The sequence below is a fragment of the Cololabis saira genome, chromosome 9 (assembly GCF_033807715.1).
Source record: "Cololabis saira isolate AMF1-May2022 chromosome 9, fColSai1.1, whole genome shotgun sequence".
NCBI classification, from domain to species: domain Eukaryota; kingdom Metazoa; phylum Chordata; class Actinopteri; order Beloniformes; family Belonidae; genus Cololabis; species Cololabis saira.
The window spans coordinates 22,476,750-22,500,468 of record NC_084595.1 but is presented as its reverse complement, the minus strand read 5'-3'; the positions used below and the strand labels follow the sequence as shown (position 1 = coordinate 22,500,468).

The 23,719-nt window shown below is 38.6% G+C and overlaps 1 protein-coding gene across 1 annotated transcript; it reads left to right on the top strand.

Moving 5' to 3' along the window:
- Positions 1-2,560: 2,560 nt before the first annotated feature.
- On the top strand, positions 2,561-20,454 carry elmod3 (ELMO/CED-12 domain containing 3). The gene is made up of 13 exons (XM_061730827.1): positions 2,561-2,625; positions 9,273-9,979; positions 10,817-10,888; positions 11,017-11,091; positions 11,184-11,253; positions 11,420-11,488; positions 11,824-11,912; positions 12,199-12,322; positions 12,459-12,581; positions 12,863-12,993; positions 13,300-13,376; positions 13,508-13,635; positions 15,138-20,454. Exons 2-13 carry the CDS (start codon positions 9,944-9,946, stop codon positions 15,386-15,388), a joined length of 1,245 nt encoding a protein of 414 aa, XP_061586811.1. The 5' UTR covers positions 2,561-2,625; positions 9,273-9,943; the 3' UTR covers positions 15,389-20,454.
- Positions 20,455-23,719: the final 3,265 nt, after the last annotated feature.

The following is a 23,719-nucleotide window of genomic DNA, read 5'->3' as shown; positions in this document are numbered from 1 at the left end:
TGCCCTGTTTGACATAAATATAGTAATTAAATTATGTAGAGGAAGAGGATGAAACGTCTGTGTCATCTATCATTAATGTTTTGGGGTTTTTTCTTTAAAAATTATTACCAGGCCAAATACCTTTTTTTATTTAGTTCAATGAAGAACAAATCAATGCTTACGCTTTAACCAATTCCCCAAATGTAATTGCTGCACCACAAACTGACATCTCTTTGTGTGCTGACTTATGAAAGTATATGAACTGCTGAAGATTTAGCATATTACTGCAGTGTTTCTGGAGTATGTCTGGAGTATGTCTATTCTGCACTTCTTACTGGTAAACTGCCCCACTTTAATGATAACATAAGGGGTGCGGTATCAGATGACAAATACAAAGATTTAACAAACAAACTCATGTTGAAAATACATATGTATTGTCATTTATGTTATTGATACATGACAGTTAAGACAATTAAGTTGCCAAAATTGATTCCATGTTGGGGTTACCTTGTGATTTTGCAAGACCGTAAATAGGTCAGTACTCACTGACTACTCCAATTCAATGCCTCTATGGAAATAAGAGAAAGAAGAGAAAACATACTTTTTATCTCATATATTGCACTGCATATGAAAGCTGGGGACTAAGTTGCTCTTTAGTAAATGAAAGACCATGCCAGTGACATTTTTTTTAAGACTGCCAAACAGGTTATGTGAGTGATTTGTTTGCCTCAGCCTTAATTATGACTACCTACTGGACCATAACTCATGGACAATCTGATCCAAATGATTTTGAAAGTGTCCTTGCTGGTCTTGTGCTGCTCGGATCATTTTTTATTTTAATTTTTTTTAAACTTTATTAGCAAATCTTGCTATACAAAAACCAACAAGGTATACAATAATGTGGAACAGCACATACAATGATGGAATAAATTATAAAAATATCTAGTATGAATAAGAAGTCATAATATAGATAATGAAGGTAACAGTCATAATAGTAATAATAATAATACTAATAATAATAACAATAATAATAATAAAGATGAGTAAATAAATAGAGAATAAAATAAATACATAAATAAATAAAACAGGTACGAGGAATAGAATCAGAGCATAGAAAACAATAAGGAAAGGTTAAGACAGTTATAAATAAAAGGTTAGTCAGAGGATACAGGGAAAAACTTTTCATAGTTGATTAAAAATATATTGCTTTTTTGTGGTTTATCAAATAAAGAGATTTAATGAGAGAATTTAATTCTAGTAGAAAAGGGGCAAATTTAGGAGTAGCACCAGCAAATTTTTGTTTGTGAATAAAGAATTTAGCGTAAATAAAGATAAAGTTCAATAGGTGTTCAAGAGCACGATCTTTAGGATAATCAAAGTAACAAATAATATCTTTAATATTAAGTAAATAAACAGATTTAGCAGCATTGAAAAAATGAAACTCAAGATCACTCCAAAACATTTTGCATATGTCACAGTGAAAAAATAAATGCAGAGACGTTTCTGTTTCGTTGTGACAAAAAGTACAGGAGTCATTAACATCTGTAAATTTAGCAATGATACAGTTGACAAGGTATATGCAGTACTCGAGTTGAGGGGGCATGGCATCCCCCCTGAAATAAAAACGGTCAAAATCATCCCCCTTGTAAAACAGCCATCCCCCCTTTCCATCCCTTATGTTATTTCATCATGAATGTGGTTTTACTGCTATTTCAACATTTAGAGTCATCACCAGAAAAATAACTTATTTGACAATTTTCACCTGTTTCAAGTAAATTTTCACTTGAAATAAGTAGGAAAATCTGCCAGTGGGACAAGATTTATCTTCTTATTACAAGCAAAACAATCTTGTTCCACTGGCAGATTTTTCTACTTATTTCAAGTGAAAATCTACTTGAAACAGCTGAAAATTGTTGTTTTTTTCCAGTGATGAGTCTTGTTTTAAGTGTAATGAGATTTTTTTACTAAAATGAGACATTTTAACTAGAAATAAGACAAATATTCTTGTTAAGATTTTGAGTTTTTGCAGTGATCCATTTTACTTATCCTGTGAAGGACAGAGGCATGTGGATAAGTTCAGAAAACTGTTTTTTTTTTTTGTTGTGTTTTGATGTATTTGATGTAAGCCCAGTGGATATTTAAAGCTTACAGAAGGCTGCATTAACTGCTGCTATGTCATTCCTGCAGTATTTCTGCAGGTGTTTTGGTCAGTGCTATTATTTGTAATATATTATATTATTTGTAATCAGCACAAATTATCTGTCCCCATATGATAAAATCCACCATCCCCCCTGATTTTTTTTTACAACTCGAGTACTGGGTATATGTTGTCTGGAATTTTGAAGTGGACTTCTTTTGCTTTGTTTGAGATGCAATATTTATGTGGTAGGAGCCAGGCTCTTCTCCAGTTTATGTCTTCAATGTGAGATCGCCAATAGAATTTACCTCTAGGAAATAACTTGGTTCTTTTTTTTGAAAACACTGGCGCTGCTCTTGGGCCATCCACCTGTGCTTGAGAAAACAATGACGTAATGGATCCAGTGTTTGGCAGGAAACCACATTTCCCATGATGCACTTGAAACTACCGTTCCCACTGGACGGGGGAAGGGAAGCTGAGATTGGAGGGAGAAACAATCAGAAACTCAGGTACTTTTTAAAGGTTTTTCCCCCCCCGCATAATATGTTTAAACATTTAACGACACGCTGTGTTTATAGCACATTCAGTAGAACGGAAAGGCTAAGGCAGATGTTTCTCGCGGCTTGCTGTCAGATTTGGGACTGACTCCATCTCCGTTACACTTCAATAGAGCCACGGCTAGCCTGATAGTTAGCCCGGCAGCTGGCTTTTTCTCCTGTGTTTCCTAACAAAAACTGGATCTTGACTACTGAACTCCACGTAGCATTTATAACAGAAATGACGCTTCTCTTTGCCGTGGGTATTTGGCTGATTTTGAACCATGCACTTGCAGGGGTTGCGCGGTCGCTCAGCGTTGAAGCTGTAGCTGCGTCTTTAGGCTGATTTATGGTTCCGCGTTTTATCAACGCAGAGCCTACGGCGTAGGCCGCGCGTCGCCGCGGACCCTACGCCGTAGGCTTAACGCGGAACCATAAATGAAGCTTTTGTGCCAGCGGGGCTGCTGGCTGACGTAGCTCGTTGCTACAGATACGGTTGCTAGCGCCGCTGTCAGATCTGATGTTACTGGAGATTACTGCCCTCTGAACAGGAGCAAAAGTTTATTAACTCATATTATCTGGTCGTGCGCGACTATTGTGGAACTTGAGTAGGGTTGCCAACCGTCCCTTGAGGAAAACGGAATCGTCCCGTATTTATAAACTAAAGTACAGGTCCTGTATTGAGCTGCAAAGGGACGCACTTTTGCCGCGTTCCATTTGTCCTCGGTAGTCGGAATTTCCCAGTTCCCAGTCAGAATTTTCAACTGGAACGCCCCTCGAAGTTGGATTTCCTACTGGGAAAGTGGGAGAAGCTTCACCACCCCCGAGTTACCATTCCAAGATGGCTGCCATTCCCAGTTCCTAGTTCCGATTTCCGAGTTAAATGGAACGCGGCATTAGTCCCGTATTACTGTGAGAGTCAAAAAATAGTCATAAAAATGCCAATGGGAAATGGCATTGAGCTGTTGAGTTCACAAGTTATTTTTTTCTGTTTTGCTGCAACTGTATCCTACAGTCATGGCCTTTGAGGCACAAATATGTTTTACAAGTTTTTTTACAGACTTTCTGTTTGCACTTTTGTTATTGTTCTAAAAACGTGCACTATTACAGAATGGATGTGCTGCTTTTTTTCTATTGTTTTATATTAATTTATACAACTTTACGTTAAGCAGGACAGCAGAGGTGTCAAAAGTATTCACATTCATTACTCAGGTAGAAGCATACCTGCCAACATTGGGCTGTGAAAAAGAGGGAGATTTTCTGGGGTAGCGGTTGGAATGCTCCACTCACAACATCCCCACCCTGATATAAACAAGGCGACTTTTAATGAGCTTTAAATCCATAGCTACAATGAAATGTGCTAAAATGTACCTCCCAAAATGATTCTACAGCCTTCTTGGAGCCAAATAAGTTTAGTATTAATAACAATAAAATACAATATTTGTAGAATTTTCCAGGTTCCCTTTGTCACCCAAGGACCTGTTGTAATTGTAGTTGCAGACTTTGCAGCTTCAATCACTTTCTTGGTTATGGTTAATCTTGCAAGAAAGGAGTGCGCAAAGAGTAGAATTATCCATACTCATTGTGTTTCCTGTGAGGATCTTTTTCACCATGCTGAATGACCTCTCTGAGCTTGCATTGCTGTGAGGGATGCAGAGCATTGCCTTCATCAGTGATGCCAGATCTGTAAAGCTCTCCTCTTTCCCTAGAAGAACCAGAACCTTCAACTCTCACTTCCTGTGGGAGATCCTTGCTTGCTATGACTTGATACTCCACCAACTCTTCCCTCAGCTTTTTTTCAAAGTATTTTCTCAAACAAAACAAATTTTCAAATTTTCAAATAACAAAATAACATATTTTAACCATTTTCCAAACAATAAAATAACTGAAAAAAAATCTGAAAAATGGTTCAAATATGTTATTTTGTAACTTGAAAATTTTAAAATATGTTTATGTAAAATATGCTTTGCTGCTGAGAAAATATGTTTCTCTATTTTTCTTGTTTTTGTGAGGGGGGATATATATTGTTTTTTCCGGCACTACCTTGTTCTCTATAGCTGATATAACATGAATCACTGTGGGATCGATAAAGTTCTTATTTTTGCCATCTGAGAAAATTAAATATATTATATTTGGTGCCTAACTGTTTCCCAAGTATATTAGTGCGTATGTGAATGAATAAAAGAGACGTAAAACGTACATTTCTTTGTAGAGAGGCGCTTTATGAAAATAAGTCCATTCACTTGTATTAGTTTACAGCGCAGTCTTGCCACATCCAATATGGCTGAGACGTTGACGTATTGGCAGCTCCATGGGGCGGAGCTTGGACGTAGGCAGTGCTTTTGGGTTGGGTTGCCAGGTTTGTCAGGAACCCGTTAATATAATACATCCATGCAGGAACCCCGACACGTGAAACACCATTGACTCATTTCACTTTAAAATCGGGAGATAAGCAGGCCCCCAGTCTCGCGCTCAGCAGGCACGCCGATTTTTTCCAGTGGCCAGCCGCGGTACTGCAACAAAAAATCCCATGGGGCCCAGAAAGCTTTTTTCCCATAGACCGCAATAGTAAAAGAGAAGCCTCTAAAACTGTTCACAGGACACCTCCAGCTGTAATCACCGGCAATTACTAATCTTTGTATTCTATATTTTTAAGTCATGGACTTTATATCCGTCAAAAATGTTTTATAACGGCCAGAAAAGTCAAAGAAAAGTCTCTTTCTGGGCGTGACGTCACGGCTTTGTCCGTGCACTCGCAAAGCGCGGTCGTGTGTGTCTCGGGAACGAGCATGGCTGAATCTAAGCCGTTCGGCGGAATAATCACTCAGAAAAGTGGAAAACACGGCTCAAAGGTGTGTTTTTGTGGTCTCTTAATTTTTTTATCCATGACAAAAGACATTGGGTTTATAAACCTCAGTAAACGAGGGGGAGCTGCTCTGATCAGTGTTGAGCAGCAGCTGAGCAGGAGACCCTCTGTCATTCATTGAGCTGGAGCTGCGCGCTATGGCACAGAGCTCAGGTGGGACGCTCAGGTCACACTCGGTCTAAACGCCCTGACCAGGGGGATCACAGACGGAAATGTTTAATAGCAAGAATAATAATGGTTTGTCATTCTTGTACTTAAACATTTCCGTTGTAGCCAACGGTGTATGGTTTGTGAAAATAAGATATCAGGCAGGAATAACACTTAATGTGAGCCCAGAAGCTGTAAAAGAATCAGAGAAAATGCAAAGTTAATTACGCCTAACATTCGGACTGCACGATCATTAATAGACAAAAAGATTTACCCAAAGGTATATAGATAAATAGCATATGACAGCTTGTGTTATTGTGGGGAATCCCATGTGTTTTTTTGTTTGTTTGTTTTTATAAAGATGACTCGTTTTATCCTTACTCAAAAAAATTAAACTCCACAAATTAACCACATTTAAACATAATATTTGACATATTTAAACATAATACTTGACAAAACTTGTAATACAAAAAATATTTTTCTTAATGTAAGTAATAAACTTGGGAAGTTTCATGGTGATACCTGCTATTTACATTTTTACCCTATTTTAGCCTATTAACCTGGGGTGTCTCATCTTAAATAAAAATGACTCGTTTTATCTTTAATTAAAAAAAACACACAAATGAACCATGTATAGTCTATAACCATGACTTTGAGAACAGCATCGGTTGATTTGCCCTATAAATCCCTAATTTCATTGTGTACATCTATCATTACCGGTCTGAAGGACTCATGAGCGCGCAGCGCTTGTCCAGAGCGCGCAGCGCTCGTTCACATTGCCCCGGGGCATGATGGGAGGCCCCAGAGCATCATGGGAGGTGACTCAACTGCGCATGCTCTATGGGCCCGTGTACCAGGAAGTAAACCAGGAAGTCAGAAATTTTTTCGGCGGATGCGCTGGGTGAGCAAACTCCATTGAAATGAATGGGCGGCCATTTTCGATCCTGTATCCAGTTATATAATACATCCATGGAGATAAGCGGGAGAAATTACAAATCGGGAGCAGGGCGGGAGAAATGGTTGAAAATCGGGAGACTCCCGCTTAAATCGGGAGTGTTGGCAGGTATGGGTAGAAGTATAGATACTAGAGTTTAAAAATACTCCTCTAGAAGTTGAAGTATCAACTCAAGTTTTTTACTCAAGTAAAAGTATAAAAGTACTGGTTTCAAAACTACTTAAAGTATAAAAGTAAAAGTAATCTAAGGGGGAAAAAAGCCATTAAGGACAAAAGCCATTGAAAATGAATTCATCTTAGTATAATCCAAATATATTAAAGAACCATTACTATTGAGCATTAACATGTGTTTCAGAGAGCAGGAGATATGATGACTAGTTGCCTATAATTGTAATGGTGCAAAAAGTCAAACTTCAGAGGCATGTTGTCTTTTATCCTAACCTTTATTGGAATGTACATCCAAGTTTAGTTGCAGGAATCTGAGGGCAACGAATGTAAGAACAAAACTGGACAAGAACATCTGAGCCACAACCACAACCAAATTCACTCTATCCGGATGGATGGATGGAAAATGTAAGGAGTAAAAGTAAAAAGTCGCCTGAAAAATAATTACTCCAGTGAAGTATAGATAACCAAAATTTCTACTTAAGTAAGGTAAAGAAGTATTTGTACTTCGTCACTTGACACCTCTGCAGGACAGGTTTCTGTTTAAGAAAGATACTTATTTTATTCAGTTAATTTTGTTATTCTGTATTAAAGTGAATTGCTGGATAATAATTTGTTTTCCATGTGTTCATGGCATTCAAAAATATGCATCTAATTCAATTCATGTTCGAGTCAAATAGTTAAAAAATCGTTTCACTCACAAAAAAAGGGGCTAAAAAAATTCACCATGCCAGGAAAGGTGAAGGCAAATGGGTTGGCCGGCCCTGCAGATCAGGTGTCCCTTATTTATTTTACAGGGAGTTGGCAACCCTAAACTTGAGTGATTTAAACCGTGTTGGAGAAAGTATGGTGCTCAAGTAAAAGTAGCACTATGACTCTGGAAAAAAATCCAAAAACCGTACCTTGGAAAGCCCACTACAAAAAAACTCAACATACAAACAAGCATCTAGTTATTAAAATGTGTAATTGTAAGTATCCAAAATAAAGGCACTTTAGTAATGTGTTTTATTATAATATATTTTTTAGCTATTAGGCAAGGCAAGGCAAGTTTATTTGTCTAGCATAATTCAAAACAAGGTAATTCAAAGTGCTTTACATCAACATTAAATGCACGGGGCAGTGTCCTGGGCTATAAGCTAATCGGTCGTTTCTAGGATTGTACACACTAGATTTTCTTTTGTCTTTTAGGTTATGCAAGCTGATAAAGCATGTAAATGCAGTGTTTGAAAGCAGCTAAATATATTTACTGGAGTTCTGTGCACGAGTGCAACTTTGAGGTGCTGTTAATTTGCCCGAGTGTCTTTGTACTTCCTCCCCTTAGCATTCTGATGTTTTAGAAAAATCGTTCAAGTCAGGATCACATGCATTAATTTTTCCAGATGTTGTCAATAAACTTTATTCCTTCTTGGTTTCATGTAAACGTTCAAACGATCCAGCCTCCCACCTAAAATCATACACACACACACACACACACACACATACACACACACACACACACACACACACACACACACACACATATGTATGTGTGTGTCTTTGCACCAATCTCATGATTGTAGAGGAATTTTGGCACAGTCATCTCACAATGATGCTTAAGCCATTTCAGGTTTCGTGGCTTTTTTTGAAGACAATTTTTTCAGTCAGGTTGACCTATAGATTTCTGACCATTGCAACACCTTTTTTTTGACCAGTCTGCTTTAGATGTGCTGGTGTTTTTTGTGCCAGAAGTCTGGTGGTATGTCCAGATTCAACTTATTTTGCAAGCCCCAATTCGTCACACCTTTCTTTTCATATTTTTTTGTCATTCATTTAACATGCTTACTGAGGCCTGTGTGGGAAACTGTACTGAATGTATTCTGATAAATAATCTTACTCACGCCATACTATTTGTCAATCAACTGATAACCCTTCCTAGATGCATGCAAAGTTGCACAGTGATTTCTTTAAGGCCATTGCTGACGTCTTTCCCTCTGGGCATTGTATAAGAACACACCTGAGTATTTCAGACCAGAAAATGCCAAAAACCCTGCTTTCATAGTCTCTCATACTTGCTGAAATTCACTTAATGTTATGGATTACTAACCTTCTCAATTTCAATGTAAGCAGTAATGGTCCACTTAGTTTTTACCAGTATTGCTTTGCTAAATAAGTAATGGAAAATAATGTCATGTGTTTTCCCTATGTCCTGACAAGTAACATCTTCAATTGAAAAGGATATAGCTTTTGTTTCACATGACTGTACACAATTCATTGGTTAATTTTGTTAGTTAAAGTGTACATAAGGTAGCCCATCTTTCAACCTCTGGCACTTAAACAGTACGCTGGCTTCACATTGATGGACCATTGTTAATTCTGGAATCTTTTCCTTTTAATTTTAGATTTTTTCAGGTTTTGCCACCTAGATTATTTGTGCTACTCACGTTGAGATATTTATTTAAAATTGTGTAATAACTGTCTGTTTTGTTTGTGATTTTGTGCATCCAACAGCTCCTGCTCCAGAGTATAGCAATGCAAGAACTTTCTTCATGACCCATATCTCTCGGGACATCTACAGTTGTCATTCTGGATGTGTGTTGTTTCATGGAAAGCTGAAGACATACAGTACACAACTTTGGTGCAGTTGAATTAAACTGTCACTGAACTGGTACCTCGTGGTGCAGGATCTGTCTTGAGTGCCAAAGTAATGAGATGTCTTGGAGAGGAAGCGCCCAGCCCTGAAAAGCAATGCTGTTATGCAGTGTCTGTGCACCTTTGGTGGGGTTGAGGAGGGGGGTCAATCAGTGGAGGAGAGAAAGGAGGCAGGTTTCCAGGAAACTTCAATATTGATGGATAAATATGTCTTCCAGTCAGCTCTTGTAGACTGAGACCTACAAATTCCACTGCACTCAAAGCTGATAAACTACCATTAAAAGCCACGCAACCACAGCTATTACAAGAAAAAGAAGAATATGATGTGCACAACATGGATTTCAATGACAGTTATGTATCTAGCTGCTGACTGTGGACATTAGGATCTCTATGTATGTGAAGAGAAACTTGCACTACAGAAACCATGGTGGTCCTTGCTTATGCTCCTCAACCTGTCTTACTTAATGACTTAAGGAGCCTTTAGAGGCCAGAATCAGAAACACACTCAACGGCTAACACACGTACATGCAATGGAACAAGACATTGATACTGCATCCCACACTGAGGTAATGTCACTTAATCCTTTTTCTGAAATGTACAAATCTTTTGTTAAATCCCATTTCAGAGTTTGGTTTAGAATAATTTAACACCATTAGGACAGCAACATCCGCTATGTTAGTACCTATAACAGAAATAGGTGGAGTCTGACAGTCTTTGCCATATTGGTAGACATTTTGAGGGGGTACTTTTTCTCTTTCTGCTTGATGTTAAACAATTAAGAGCTCATGTGTTTAAGCCGATTGTTACACGTGTTTAACTCGAGTCCTCGGGTCAACTGTTGTCTCTCTGCTTTAAATGTAATCTCTGATCCGAGCTTGCTTGGCATGCTGCTCTGGTGGCATTTGACATGGTATTTACCTTATCCCCTAACTAGGTTTTGTAGCCACAACATTATCTTAACCCCTCAGCCACTATTGCTGCGTGTTCCTGCATTTTTAGACAGTTAAATAATCATGTTCTCTTTAAATGCAGTATCACCAAGCAGTAAGAGAATGGTTGTTTTTGTTGGTTTTTTTTTTAATGAAAGCACATTCTTAAATTGCTCTTATATGTTTGCCTTAAAATAGAACACTTGGAAAAAGCATGCAATTTCTTTTGCTTTTTATAACATATTCATATATATATATCTTTTTTCTTTTTTAATTAATTAATTTTTTTATAATTTAAGATTTTATTTGCATCAGTTTTCAAGAGAGGAAATTACAAATTAATTAAAAAAAAAAGATAGAAAATATGCTGTGCAGTGATATTTTTGCATTTCCGCAGAGCAAATGAAAGCTTCATTATTTGTTCATTGTTTATTTCTCTTCAGTATCTGTTCTGTGCTTCTGTCCTCTTCATAGGGTCTGAATGGTTTGTCACTTGAACGTACACCTTTAGAGGAGATCACCAATGGACGCTCCAACCATAAGCCGGTGAGCTAAAAATTCACTTCCCAGTGATCCTTTATAATACGTTGTTGCTAGGGAGACGATTTATTTTTCTTACTTAGTCTGTAGAGGTTTTCCGCGTGTTTTATTATTCTTTTTTTTTTTGTACCCAGGTCATGAATGGAGTGGTTATAGGTCAGAATGGAAGAGACATGACCAATGGAAATGCACATCTGAGATCCCTGCCAGTAATCAAATCATATTTTTAGTATTTCATAAAACAAACAAAAAAATGACCTTTTTTGGAGTCAATTTAATCCATTATTTGTTTAATGTCCAGATTTCAGCACTGAAGCAGAATGGTCTTCTTCAGACCCTTGCAACCGGAGGGGACCAAGCCAAGCCTACAGGTAACATACCCAACCTCTCCTGTGTCTCATCCTTTTCAAAGATTTATTTACCTATGACATATGTACCGTGCAGGAGTTGCAGACAGAGGCTTATTAATAAGGGAAAATTGCCGGTTACTTTAGTGTCTCAGAGGTCTTAAGACTGATGCAAGATTATCTTTTACAGAAGAAAAGGAGAACATGGAGTTGGAAAAGGCCAGGCAGGAGTGGGATGCCTTGGAAAACATCTTACCAGGTTAGAAACATTTTTCCAGTCTCACCCGTTTGCAAAAGGATGAAGATGACAATGTAGATCCTTTTTGTTTTTTTTTTCACCCCTAGTCTTTTTTCTTCTTTACCCTAAAAGCTCAGAGGTCTAAGATTTTCTTTTCCAACATGGTCTCATACTTTAATCACTAGGACCACAAAGCATGTGAAAGCAATAGTCATCTAACAATTTTCAGTTCCATATTTTTTTTAAACTGATGTAACTATGAATTCTATATGTTACAGTGATAAAATATACCCAAACTAATGCATCCTAATGTAAAATGATTTTCTAAGACAAGACATTTATGTAATGCTTAACAGCTCTATCTGAGGAGTCAGTCCCAACCCCACTCATCTCCTTCAATGAAGCTCTGCAGTACTTCCAGACCACAGATCTTGGGGACTTACTGGTAAGAAATACAATTAAAACTAGTAAATTAAAACAAAATGGCATTTGAAATGTAACCAACTCTTGCATTTTTTGTCTTTTTTTTGTTTGTTTTTTTCTCCAAATATGAGCAACAGAGAAAAGTCTGATATTTCTGCAATGGTTTCTGACAACTGGAAAGTTGCATGTTGTTCAAAAACTTAACTGTGAATTAAGCTAATTACTTCTGGATTTGCTGAAAAGCTTTACTGGTGACTCTGAGTCCATTTTTAATGGGTTATTTGTCTTGTCCTCACCTCCATCTGTAGAAAAACATCCAACCAACTGTTCGCAGGACTGGTCTGGCTGCAATCACACATTTTTTCTTCGGACCACCTCGGCTGCACAGGGAACTCCTGGAGGAGAGGGATCTTGTCTTTGCCATTGCACAGTGTGAGTGAATGTGTCTCTGTGTGTATGTTTAGTGGGTCAGCTTGTTTAATAATCTTACAAGGCTTAAAATTCATGAATGTTTCCATTTAACCACTGAGTTTCTTTTTGCATATTTGTATCTGTCTGTGTTTTATAGGCCCAGTGGATAACAGCCAAACGGTTCACATGCGTGTCCTGCAGACCATTTATAAAAGGCTCATTGGGAGCAGGCTGGACTGCCCTCGCTACGGTTCACACTGGGAGAACATTGGATTTCAGGGTACAGCATATAAACTCATTTTGTGTAAATGCAGTCTTCATATGAATATATTCTTTTTTTATGTGAATTACTAATTAAATTAACCATATAATAGTGTTTAATACAGTCTGTAATAGTTAAAGAAAAATTAGGATACACCAATGTTCTGCTGAATAAAGAAAGAAATAAAGATTCACAGAAATGTGTGGGTCTTGGGCTGCTCCATCCAAATTGTAAATGATACTAACACAAAGCAAGTAAATACTATACTTTTATGTGGGGACTTGTTTTCTGTACTGCAGGTACAGACCCAGCCACCGACCTACGTGGCACGGGTTTCCTTGGACTTATGCATGCTCTCTACTTTGTCATGGACCCAGAGATGCTACCATTGGCTAGAGATATCTACAAGTTATCACAACACCCTACACAGGTACCACCAAATCATAAAATACGCTCCCTAAAGCAGTTCACTCATGCTAAATTCAGCATTATGCAGGCATGTAATTTATATCTAAATGGACAAATGATGGGGAATGGTATTTTTCTTATACATTGGAACAATGCTGAAGCTTCAACCCTGTTTTGTTGCTGGTTCTGACCTTTTTCCTGTGTGCAGAGAGAACTTGAGTTAAAAATATACCATGTTTTATGGAATCAAAGTCTTCTTTAAGATGGCACGTCCCAGCAATTATTCCTTTTTTGATCATCTTTTCCTTTTTATTTACATCTGGTTTAGAACTTTCCATTCAGTGTGATGTCAATCAACATGACCCGTATCGCTTTGCAAGTACTAAGAGAGGAGGCCCTGTCAAAGTAAGTCACGAACAGTTTTTTTCTCTCTCTTTTTTTCTGTATTTACTAGTGTAAAGATGTACCTTGTTGTAACTTATCTTACCACATACCATCTGTCAGTGCAAATAGTTGTCTGTCTTTGCTCATGTCAGGGAGTGCAATCGTCGCCAGCAGGTGGTTGGTGTGCTGAATGAGTTTTATGTTGCCACATATCTGCACCTGTACCAATTGTGGAAGACTCAACAAAAGACCATTGCTGACTCTGGCTTTGTGCTTAAAGGTAAAGAAAATTATATATCTTTATACAATAGTAAGAAAAATGTATTTAAAGTCTTTGGAATTAACTGTTTGTCTGCATGATTTTGCGATAAAATGTGACTTTCTTTTCATCAGCACAGTTAAAACTTCTCAAAACTTCTTTCTCACACTTGTGTGAGAAATCTGTTTCATTGGAATCCAATTCCTTAAAATAGGTTAGTCCATCAGGACAAAGATGTCACTGTTCACATCAGCCATCGCAACATATCTTAGTCATTCAGCTAAAATGTACTGATTCTAAAAAAAACATCAGCAATGGAAAACCTATATCAGTTGTCCTCTACCAAAAAACCCACAAATCTGCCTAAAGCTGAAGCATTTCTTTTTTTAAATAATTTTTCAAAAACTCCTTAGAATGTTTCATGGGTGTGTTCGGTAGGCATTTGAAATTATAATTGCATGTTATCATCAAACAATGTCAAATAAATGGAGAAAATCTATTTATTCAAAAGAGTTTGGATACCTTTCCTAGCCATGGTATTAACATTATTATAACTATTATTGTGAAATAGTTATTATTTCTATGTATAATTTATGATTAACTGAGTAGCTTTATCAGCTTGTTGCTGTTGCAGTTAGAAAGTAAGAAAAGCAAAACTCTACAAAAAGAATTTGCGTTAAAGGTCGGTGGGTCGGTGTTTCCATTGCACAGTGTTTCTCTCTGTAGTGTAACTCCTAGTTCTGTCTCTGTATCTCTTTCCATATCTTGTCATGCAAGACTTCTTTTTAAAACAACGAGAAAGAAAATCTCAGCATTGAAGAAGATGGACAAAAACATACTTAGTCTGACAAATTCTTGTGATTACCGCTGAGAAAATATTCAGATGATGAAGGAGGAAGCGGATGATTATTCAAATGACTATTCCAAGGCAAAGCCTGTATGTAATGCATAATGATTAAGTAGTGTTATAGCACAACTACATTGTATTAATGGAACCAAAAACACCTGGAAACTAGATTTTGGGGACTTTAGATTGACCGGCTACGTCACATCCAGCACTGCAAAAGACATGCAAAAGCTCAAAAAGCATCACACTTAAGCGATAAACTGGATTATTATTATTACACATCTGAAAAACCACCTCGGGAAAGTGTATAAAGGTTTTTGCGATATTTGTGAGGTTTTTTATTTTAATTACTGTAGAGCCATTTCTATTACAGGATTTATTTTTCAATATTTGGGTTTTGCCCAGATCTAGGGGTAATGGAAACATGACTACTCATTTTTATTTAGTTTATTTATTTATTTGTTTATTTATGTATTGAAGGGGTGAGATAGTTGTTATTGAGCTTGTAAGTTGATCTTATTTCCATTTCCCCAACCCATGCTAGCTAGTTACATGTGTTTTTCCAGTATTTCATGCTGTTCCTTCCTGTGTTAAACTCAGCACACAAACTGTCGGGGAAAAAGGACAGGTTGTTGACCCTGCATGTGGCCCAAACTTCCGGTTTTCTGATCCGCAGAGGTGGAGGTGTTTGCCAAAAAGAACCCCAAGCAGATGCTGCGCCGACTAGAGGTCTTCCTGAAAGAGAAGCAGGCAGGTGGAATCCCCCGGGGGACGTCACCAGACCCTCAGGTTCGACAGCCCTCTCCGAGCCTCGGGGAGCAGGGAGCCAGGGCTGGGACAGCACAGGCCAGCAGGGCAAAGGAGATGCACTTCACAGGAGTGTGTGATCTACCACCAGACATGGAGGGAGAGGCCAGCCTGATCTAAGTTAGACTCAGTGTAAGAGAGAGAGAGAGAGAGAGGGAGAGAAAGAGAGAGAGTGTGTGTGAGAGAGAGTGAGAGTGTCTTTTACTGTGTGTGTAAATGGCCCACAAGTCCCCGATTAAGGGTCTGCTATCAAACACTTCTACTCCTTCCACTGATGCTGGGATGCTGCACTTTGATCAGATTAAACTTGGAGACCTTTCAGAGTTATATTTGATTTTTGTTATAATTTATTTTTCAAATAAAGAACATTTAACTGTCATATATATATATATATATATATATATATATATATATATATATATATATATATATATATACACACATACACATATAAAGGGGTCCTAAGCGTGCAAGATGTCACAAAAAAAAAATTACGTGAATTTTTTGCACTTTTCTGTAGATGTAGTTGACAAATCAATAGCTGCCAAACTTATTGAACTCTACCTGTCTAGAAGTCCAAAATTCACACATTTGTGTTTCAAAGATCTTTTAGCCGCAATATTTTAACAGGGGAAATCTTTTTTTTTTTTTTCTTTTCCATGGTCAAGGCTTGACTAGGGCTGTCGCTGTTCAGCCGCTTTCAGACTACAAAGCTTTCTGCACTATTTACTATTTACAGTACATCAGTTTGCACTTGCAGATTGATTTAACTGATTAAACTACAGGACTTGTTATTGAGGGTCTGGAAGTGGTTGTGAATGATCAGAAACTGAGGGTCGTACACTGTCAAATCTGATAGGGACTCAGTCTCACAACTGGCCTCCAAATTGCATTTTGCCAACAAAACACTCAGGAAATGAGATGTAATCACATGCAAAACAAGCTATTTCTTTGAAAGTGGACTACAAGAAGAAAGAACCGGTTGTAAGCTGTTATTGCAATTATTTGTTCAGAACACAAACAGAAAAAGATATAATACATCATGGATATAAGATTGTTTTAGTACATATGGAAAGCAGGGATTGTCTATGACACAGAGAGTTAGAGGTGTGCAAAAACTCTTTTTAATGAAAAGGTCTCTCGTCAGCTCGTGTTGTGGTACGGCAAGCCGCGTTTTGTTGAATGTTTACGTCTCAGCCTTGCATTGCCATTTTCCCTTCCTCGCAGTGACGTCACCACACGCCATGCTCTCTGACTGGCTGTTGCTGGTCAGTTAACAGTTCCAGCAACTTTGCATTCTGTGTCTTGTCTTTCAATGGTGGCTTAGTGACATGGCAGCAAGTGTGTGCTGTTTATACATAATGATTGAGTGACAAGTGGTGACCACCAACGACTCGCATGCCTATGACTAAGCGATGATCTTGGCAACCAGCTTATTTGCTTAAAATCCTGTAGTGTGAAAGCGGCTTAAGGGAATTTACAAAGCAATGATATTGCATGGTAGAAGCTGGGTGATGCAGTAATAGCGAGGTCTACAAGACGGGTTTGACTGCAGGGAGGAACTATCACAATGGTAGCTGTTTCGCCCCTTTCTTCACAGTCAAAGGCCTGCTGTGGTTGTTAGGCAAAGATGGACACCTGCGTGCCTCAGAAGATGCCCCTGAACTGAAGCACCAGGGAGAACAACAGCTGCCAGGAGGCTGGCGACTCTATCTCTGCTCTGAGCCTCCACTGAAGGACTTGGCCAAAGGGCCTTGGGCATGATATAGCCAAGGTCTAGCACACAAGCTTTCCTGCCTCGTGCCTGATGTGAAGGCTCAATGCTGTCGTAAAAAAGTGCAATGTGATTGTGGCAGTTAGTTCACACTAACATTTGATCCAACAACAGCCCTATGCCTGACAGTCTGTCACACTTCAAGATACTGCTCAGTTGCAAACAATGCATCTGGAGGGCAGCATGGACGGGGATATTATAAAATGCCCTTTTAACTTCTGGGAAAATTAAGAAAGTTTTAAAAGAGTTTTCAATCGGCATGTGTGGGACGAGGAAAATGGAAAGAAAGAAAAACTCAGAAGCTACAGAACCATTTTGGCAGGGAGTAGAAATCTTTAGCAGACCGTGTCCTCAGAAACTTGCACAGCAGGATTTGAATGCAGCTTGAAAGCTTTGAAAGTCTTATCATTTAGCATTCTCAGATAGTGAGTGAAATATGTGAATGATACACAGGAACGGACATTCAGCCCAGGTGTGTGTGTGTGTGTGTGTGTGTGTGTGTGTGTGTGTGTGTGTGTGTGTGTGTGTGTGTGTGTGTGTGTGTGTGTGTGTGTGTGTGTGTGTGTGTGTGTGTGTGTGTGTGTGTGTGTGTGTGTGTGTGTGTGTGTGTGTGTGTGTGTGTGTGTGTGTGTGTGTGTGTGTGTGAGATCTGATGGAGAAGATCCAGAGTTTCCACTAATTTTGAGAAAGTTTTTTTTAAAAAGGATTAAGAATAAAAGCCCTTTCTTAAGGAACAACTCTCCCTTTAACCATAACTTTCTTGTTGTGTGTGCCAGCACTTCAAATTTGATCAGGCCAACGGAAGTAACTGAAGTTCTTTTTACACTTACTTTTGACCAAAAAAAAGTTCAACCTTTTGGTTTCTCGCAGCTAAAGCAAAGGCTGTGTGTGTGCGTGCGTGTATGTGTGTGTGTCTTCGTCCTGACTGAAGCCAAAGGTCTGTTATGAGCTTTCTCTACATTCCGTTATATGGCATGTGATTGTAATATTTTTTTAATTGTTATATTTTGTTGTTGTGTTTTTTGTTTTAAATAGTTAGAACTGTATTCTAGTGTGAGTGTGTAGGTATGTGAGTGAGTTTGTGTGCGTGCGTGTGTGATTAAAATAATTGAGCTGATACTGATGAAGGGATCCTCTCCTAGGACATTTAGGAGATGTATGGTACAGTATGCAATCATAGCTTGCTCTCTCTGATAATCAAAACACTAGTGCTGTGTGATGATAGAATTCGTTTTTAACTTCAGGGTTTGTGCACTTGTGCAAGCGAATGTGTTTGCGTATGTATGTGAGTCATATGACAGAAACTGACTACAGATGGGGTGCTTTCCTTTGCACACGATAAGCCAGCTTTACTAAGTACTTGATCCATCAAGCTGCAGAGATGGTACTTCAGTCATTTTTTTAGAAAAAATGGTACATAACATTTGTGAAGTCAATATTTATCCTAAAACAAAAAATGTGCCGTTTGGTTTTGCTTTTTTTTAAAGCCAGATGTTGGTTCTGATCACAGCTGGTTTCAGCAGCTCTGTGGCCTGGAACAGGAAGAGCTCCTCAGCAAAGCTGGTTCGTGCTCTGTGCTCATGTGAAACAGTCTCCCATTGTTGTAGTCTCAATCTGTAGCATGTTCAGGTAGCACTAGTACTGTAGCATTCTATAGCCTCCTCTGCGTAAAGCTTGTTGATGTCATGTCTCAGTTACAGTCCGTAGTGTCAATGAGTGTGCAAACTGTTACTACTATAGCACATACATTTCACAGTTTTCTTGAGCCTCCTTTGCGTAGATGCAAATTTAGGTGGCACAGTGTATGTTTTGAAGACTGTGGGATATGATTGTTGTGTTATTGAGCTCCACCTTGTCCTCTAAGACGCTGATGGTAAATTCTGTGCCTACATTCAGTGGAGCCATGTGAGGCAGAGCGCCGGTTGATCCTCTCGTCCTCTTTTGTCTTTCATTTGAGCCATCGTGCCACAGTGAGACCTCCTGCATTCATGTAACACAGCATGTAGTGTTAACATTACCCATAGGACATGCCAGCCTAATGAACTATTTCAATACTCTGTTGTGTACATTTGAGTTATTTTAGTTTGAAGTTAAAAGTTATCCCTCACCACCTTCATTCTCAATCATTATAACTTCAAGAATGACCTGATGTAGTTATGCCAGTTGTTTGCAAGCATATTTAATAGATCAGGAAAATTTGCACGGTTGTAGATATTTGTTAATTATGTGTCATGTATGCAAGAGGAAACGGGCCATCTTCAACAGCCATATTATAATGTTCATTATCACCCAAATCATGGAACAGGCTTGGTGAAGTCCCATTCCCTAAAACTAATTGCACCATTGATATGATCTCATATTTAGTTTAATTACACTTTAAACTGAGGAGCAGTACAGTGTATGTAAATCAGGAAGTTTGTATATAGAGATTTAATGATTGTAACTGTATGATTGTCTGTAGGGCATTATACTGAAACACATTGCATACCTCAAGACTTAAGACAAATCTCTCCTTTCTCTCTCTTGATATTTGTTTGGCCTCTCAGACTCTTCTCCTTCGTTCCCTGCTAACTTGGCCTTCTCTCACACCAATTGGACATGTTATATAATGTGTATTTACAACCTGAAGCGCAACGTAATATAGCAAAACTAACACATAAGTTGGTCAATGTAACGTGTAGTCTACTTATAAAGTATATATACCCGTGCGCGCCAATGCACTTCTGCAGATTTTTAAACAATTCTTTTGAAAACAAAGTTTAATTGGCTGAAGTTTACTATGTTGAAATGGGCTGGCTTTTTGTGGCTTCAGTGATAGTACAGTATACTTTTGCTGTGATTAAGTGTTTGATGTCAGGAAAACACAAGAGCCCATCCTGTTTTACAGCGCCATTCAGTTTAATATATGATTGTAAAGATATAGGCTTGACTAGCTGTCATAATGTTGTGTATGCTTTGATCTTGATAGTATCCAAACAAGGCATCACGTTTTTTTTTCGTTTTTTTTTTATTCCCTCCCTCATATTATGAAAATTTATATTTAATTTCAGCTGGTAATAGATCATATTCCTTATGCTTTGAGCATCATTTGGGTTTCTTCACTTGGGTAACCTGAACCAAGGGGGGGAAAAAACGGGTTCTTGCAGGATGTCGGATGTTCTGAGAGATGTGGTCTGAACTCCTGCTTTCTGCTGCAGCAGCTCAGCAGATGTAGTCACTTTTCCCAGTATCCTGCGCTTTATATTAAGGTGTTTTACCTTTGCCATCTTCATGTTCCTCAGAGCATTCTATGACTGTACCTTGATTGTAGAAGCCCTATTTTATACTGAGAGTTATTTCAGAATACAGTATGTGCTGTTGTACATTCAATGTATTGTATGGAGAAAGCTAAATAAATACTGTTTAAAACCTGTTTGTCTGTTTGTTTTGTATTATATCTGACGTGCTGTCCCATACGAACTGTATGTATCAACTAAAACAATTGTTGAACTTATTATCCAACATTTGAAAAAAACTAACTTTTTGTTTTAAAAAAAGACTCGAGCAAGAATAGCTATCAAATAGTTACTTTGATATGTGCAAATTAAATTTAGAAAAAGGTAAAAAATGTTCTCCATCATGGAGCATTATCACCACCAATAACGATAACCACCAATAACTTTTTGGAGCCAAAAACTTAATATTTAGATCTTTGCTTTTGATGAACCAACTTTCTAAAACCTCCAAATATTCCACATTAAGTTATAAAAGCTTAAAAATGAAGTAATAATTCAAATGCATCTCTTCTTTTTTTTTTCTCCCCTTCTGCAGGTCAACTTTATTCAGGTACCATTACTAGGGAACCGACTTCCTATTTGGGTTAAGGAGGCTGAGACCACCTCCACCTTTAAAACCAAACTTCAAACGTTTGTGTTTTGTAAAGCCTCTAGTGTGTTAGGGCCAGTGGAGCTTCATCGTAAATATGCTGCTATAGACCTAAGCTGCAGGGGGACACCAACATGATCCGCTGAGTGCTGCTTCTCAACCCTCCTTCAAAGTATGCTTTTAAAAATTGCTCAGAATGGCTGTTTGGAAGTAGGAGCGTCCATGGTCTGCAGTCTGTCGATCTGCCACTAGAGTGCGCATTTTGATTTTGTCTATGGGTGCTAGTAATACACACAGTGGTGCTGTAAATAACCTCATAAAGAATCTATCAGGGCCAGTAAAGCTTGATATACATTTTAAAGAAGACTTCTTAACATCTGTTTAGTAATTTGCTTGACAGAAGTCTTGAAACGTAATCATCTTTAATTTTCAAGCATCAGGGAACCTTCCAGTGTTTCGTCAGAAGAGCAAAGCACCAATACTGACAGGCTCGCAGTCTTAACGCCCGTCCGCCTTTCCTCTCTCTGAGGAAATACAAAATACTTGGTCACTGATGTTTTAGCCGTTTGCTGCCACATTGTGATTCAGCCCAGAACAATGTTAAAATATTTGCAAGGGATCGGTCAGAGGGGATTTTTAGTCACAGGCCGATACAGTTAAAGTAAATTCAAAAACATCTCGATGCTTCTTTCTTCGACATCTGTGCTCAATCAGACCTGTGGCTCTCATCCCACAGACGCAGATGACTGGGATGTGGTGGACCTGCTGAATCACGGCACACACGAGATGGAAACTTTTTCCAGATATTGTTTTTCTTTTATCACTAATACGAGTCCAATCCCAGCTCCATAACCTGTTTTCATAGCCGTTCGTAGTTTCCTGTGCATCCGAGCTCGGTTTAGCATCAAATTGTGTTTGAAGAGTGGTGATATCTGTAGAGTAAAGCATGAACATTACAAAGTTATATCACAGGAGCCCCAGAAAGGGTTGATAATAAAGAATAAAGGGTTCAGTTATCCCACTGGGGTGTCGAGGCCCCCTGGGAATAAAGGAAGTAGAGTGGGATGGGGTTTTACAAATCTGCTTCCATTTGTACCTAGTGAGCCTGCTGGATTACAGCATTTTTCTCTCACTTTCACTCTCAGCGTCCCTCCCCCAACTCTGTTCCTCTCCTTCTCTGATGTCATTGTTTCCTGCTCAGCAGATCCTGACGCTCAGCTCAAGGCTGCGTGCACAGACTCAACATTACCCCTGCTGCTCTGCTTATGCTGACATGACTTTACAGAAGATGCACATAGGAGTAATGATGGATCAGTTTATGGTCAAGTCTGTGGAGTTAACTGGCTGTTTTGTCAGCCGCTGCACATCTCTGTTCATCTTCTCTTTGTGACAGTTACACATGGAGAGAAATCTGCTTAGCGTTTCAGATTTACACAAACAGAAGTAATCACAGTTGGTAGCGTAATTAAAAACATGTGATTGTGGGATTTGTTTGGAAAAATAACTGTCAACTACATGCATTCCTTGAAATCACAATAAAAGTGTATTATCCTATAAAAAGTGGGGAAATAGAAGTACAGTTTCACAAAATGGAGCAAAAAAAATCAAACACATAATCTCAAAACTATTTTTCACAATATTTAAAGTAGTATACTCGTCACCCTGCATTCCCCATCACAAGCAAAATACCTTAGTTTATTAGGAATTGGCTTCTGTTAATCATCACAAAATGTTTTCTGGTGAATTTATCATGTTATAAGACTTTTGTTTATTTAAAAAAAAAACAACTAAATCACAGAGCCTCCCTCTGCTGCTACACACCCTCTTCTGTTTGTGCATCCCTGCTGGTGGAAGAGGCCGCTGCTTGACCTCACTGTAGTCTGGACTATCTGCTGCATTCCTCACAGCGGCTGTCATCTCCACAAAGGTTAGGATTGCACAATTTTATAGTTTTCTTAAGATTCCATCCTCCACAGTCCATTTCCTTTGAAAGATTTGGGGTTTTACACAAAGTACAGTCTGAGACGGTCCGAGTTGAATTATCTTAGCAGGTTTTCACGCTCATGGCTGTTTGTGCTTGCCAGTCTGTCTCAGTTTGAAACCCGTCAAGAGAAATTATTTTTCCCGAGCAGAGCCGATAGGATGTGAGTGGGCTGTTGGGTGTTTGGATTACACAGATTTGTGATAGCATCAGATGTTTCTGGAAGGTGAAGTGTGGGGCTCTCTTCCACTCATCGGGATGCTAGTATTTCACCATCTCCCCATGTCATAATATTTAAGGCAACATGACACTAAACCGCACTGCTAATCAGTGTGTTTGGAATCAAAGGGATGAAGAAACGTCTGATTTGTCAGATAATTTGGACAGTTCCAGTAAGAATTTATGAAAATGTCTAAATTTGTATTTAATCAAGATTTTCATCAAAATCCTCATGTTGCTCTATTTTACAAGTGAGGTTTTCTTGTAAAAGGTGGCTAACCTCACTAAACATCCAGCATTCAAGCACCTTGACAGGTTCTCCAAACAGCAGACAGAGCGGGAGACAGATGGGGGGGGGGGCAAGGGAAACACCAGACCTTAAAAATGTATAATTCTGTCATCTGCTTAAACAATTCTCCCACCCTGTGTATGAGCTCCTCTGTGGCCTGCTTTCCTTGCATAACTTTTTCTCCAGACAGGAGGGAGTGAGTGACACAAACACCCCGAGAGGTCACCACAGGGAAGAAATGAAACTCCGCCATGTAGACCTGAGCAAGTCCAGGGCTGAAGAAGAATGTAACTTCTACACTTGCCTGTTTTCATTTTCCTTGAA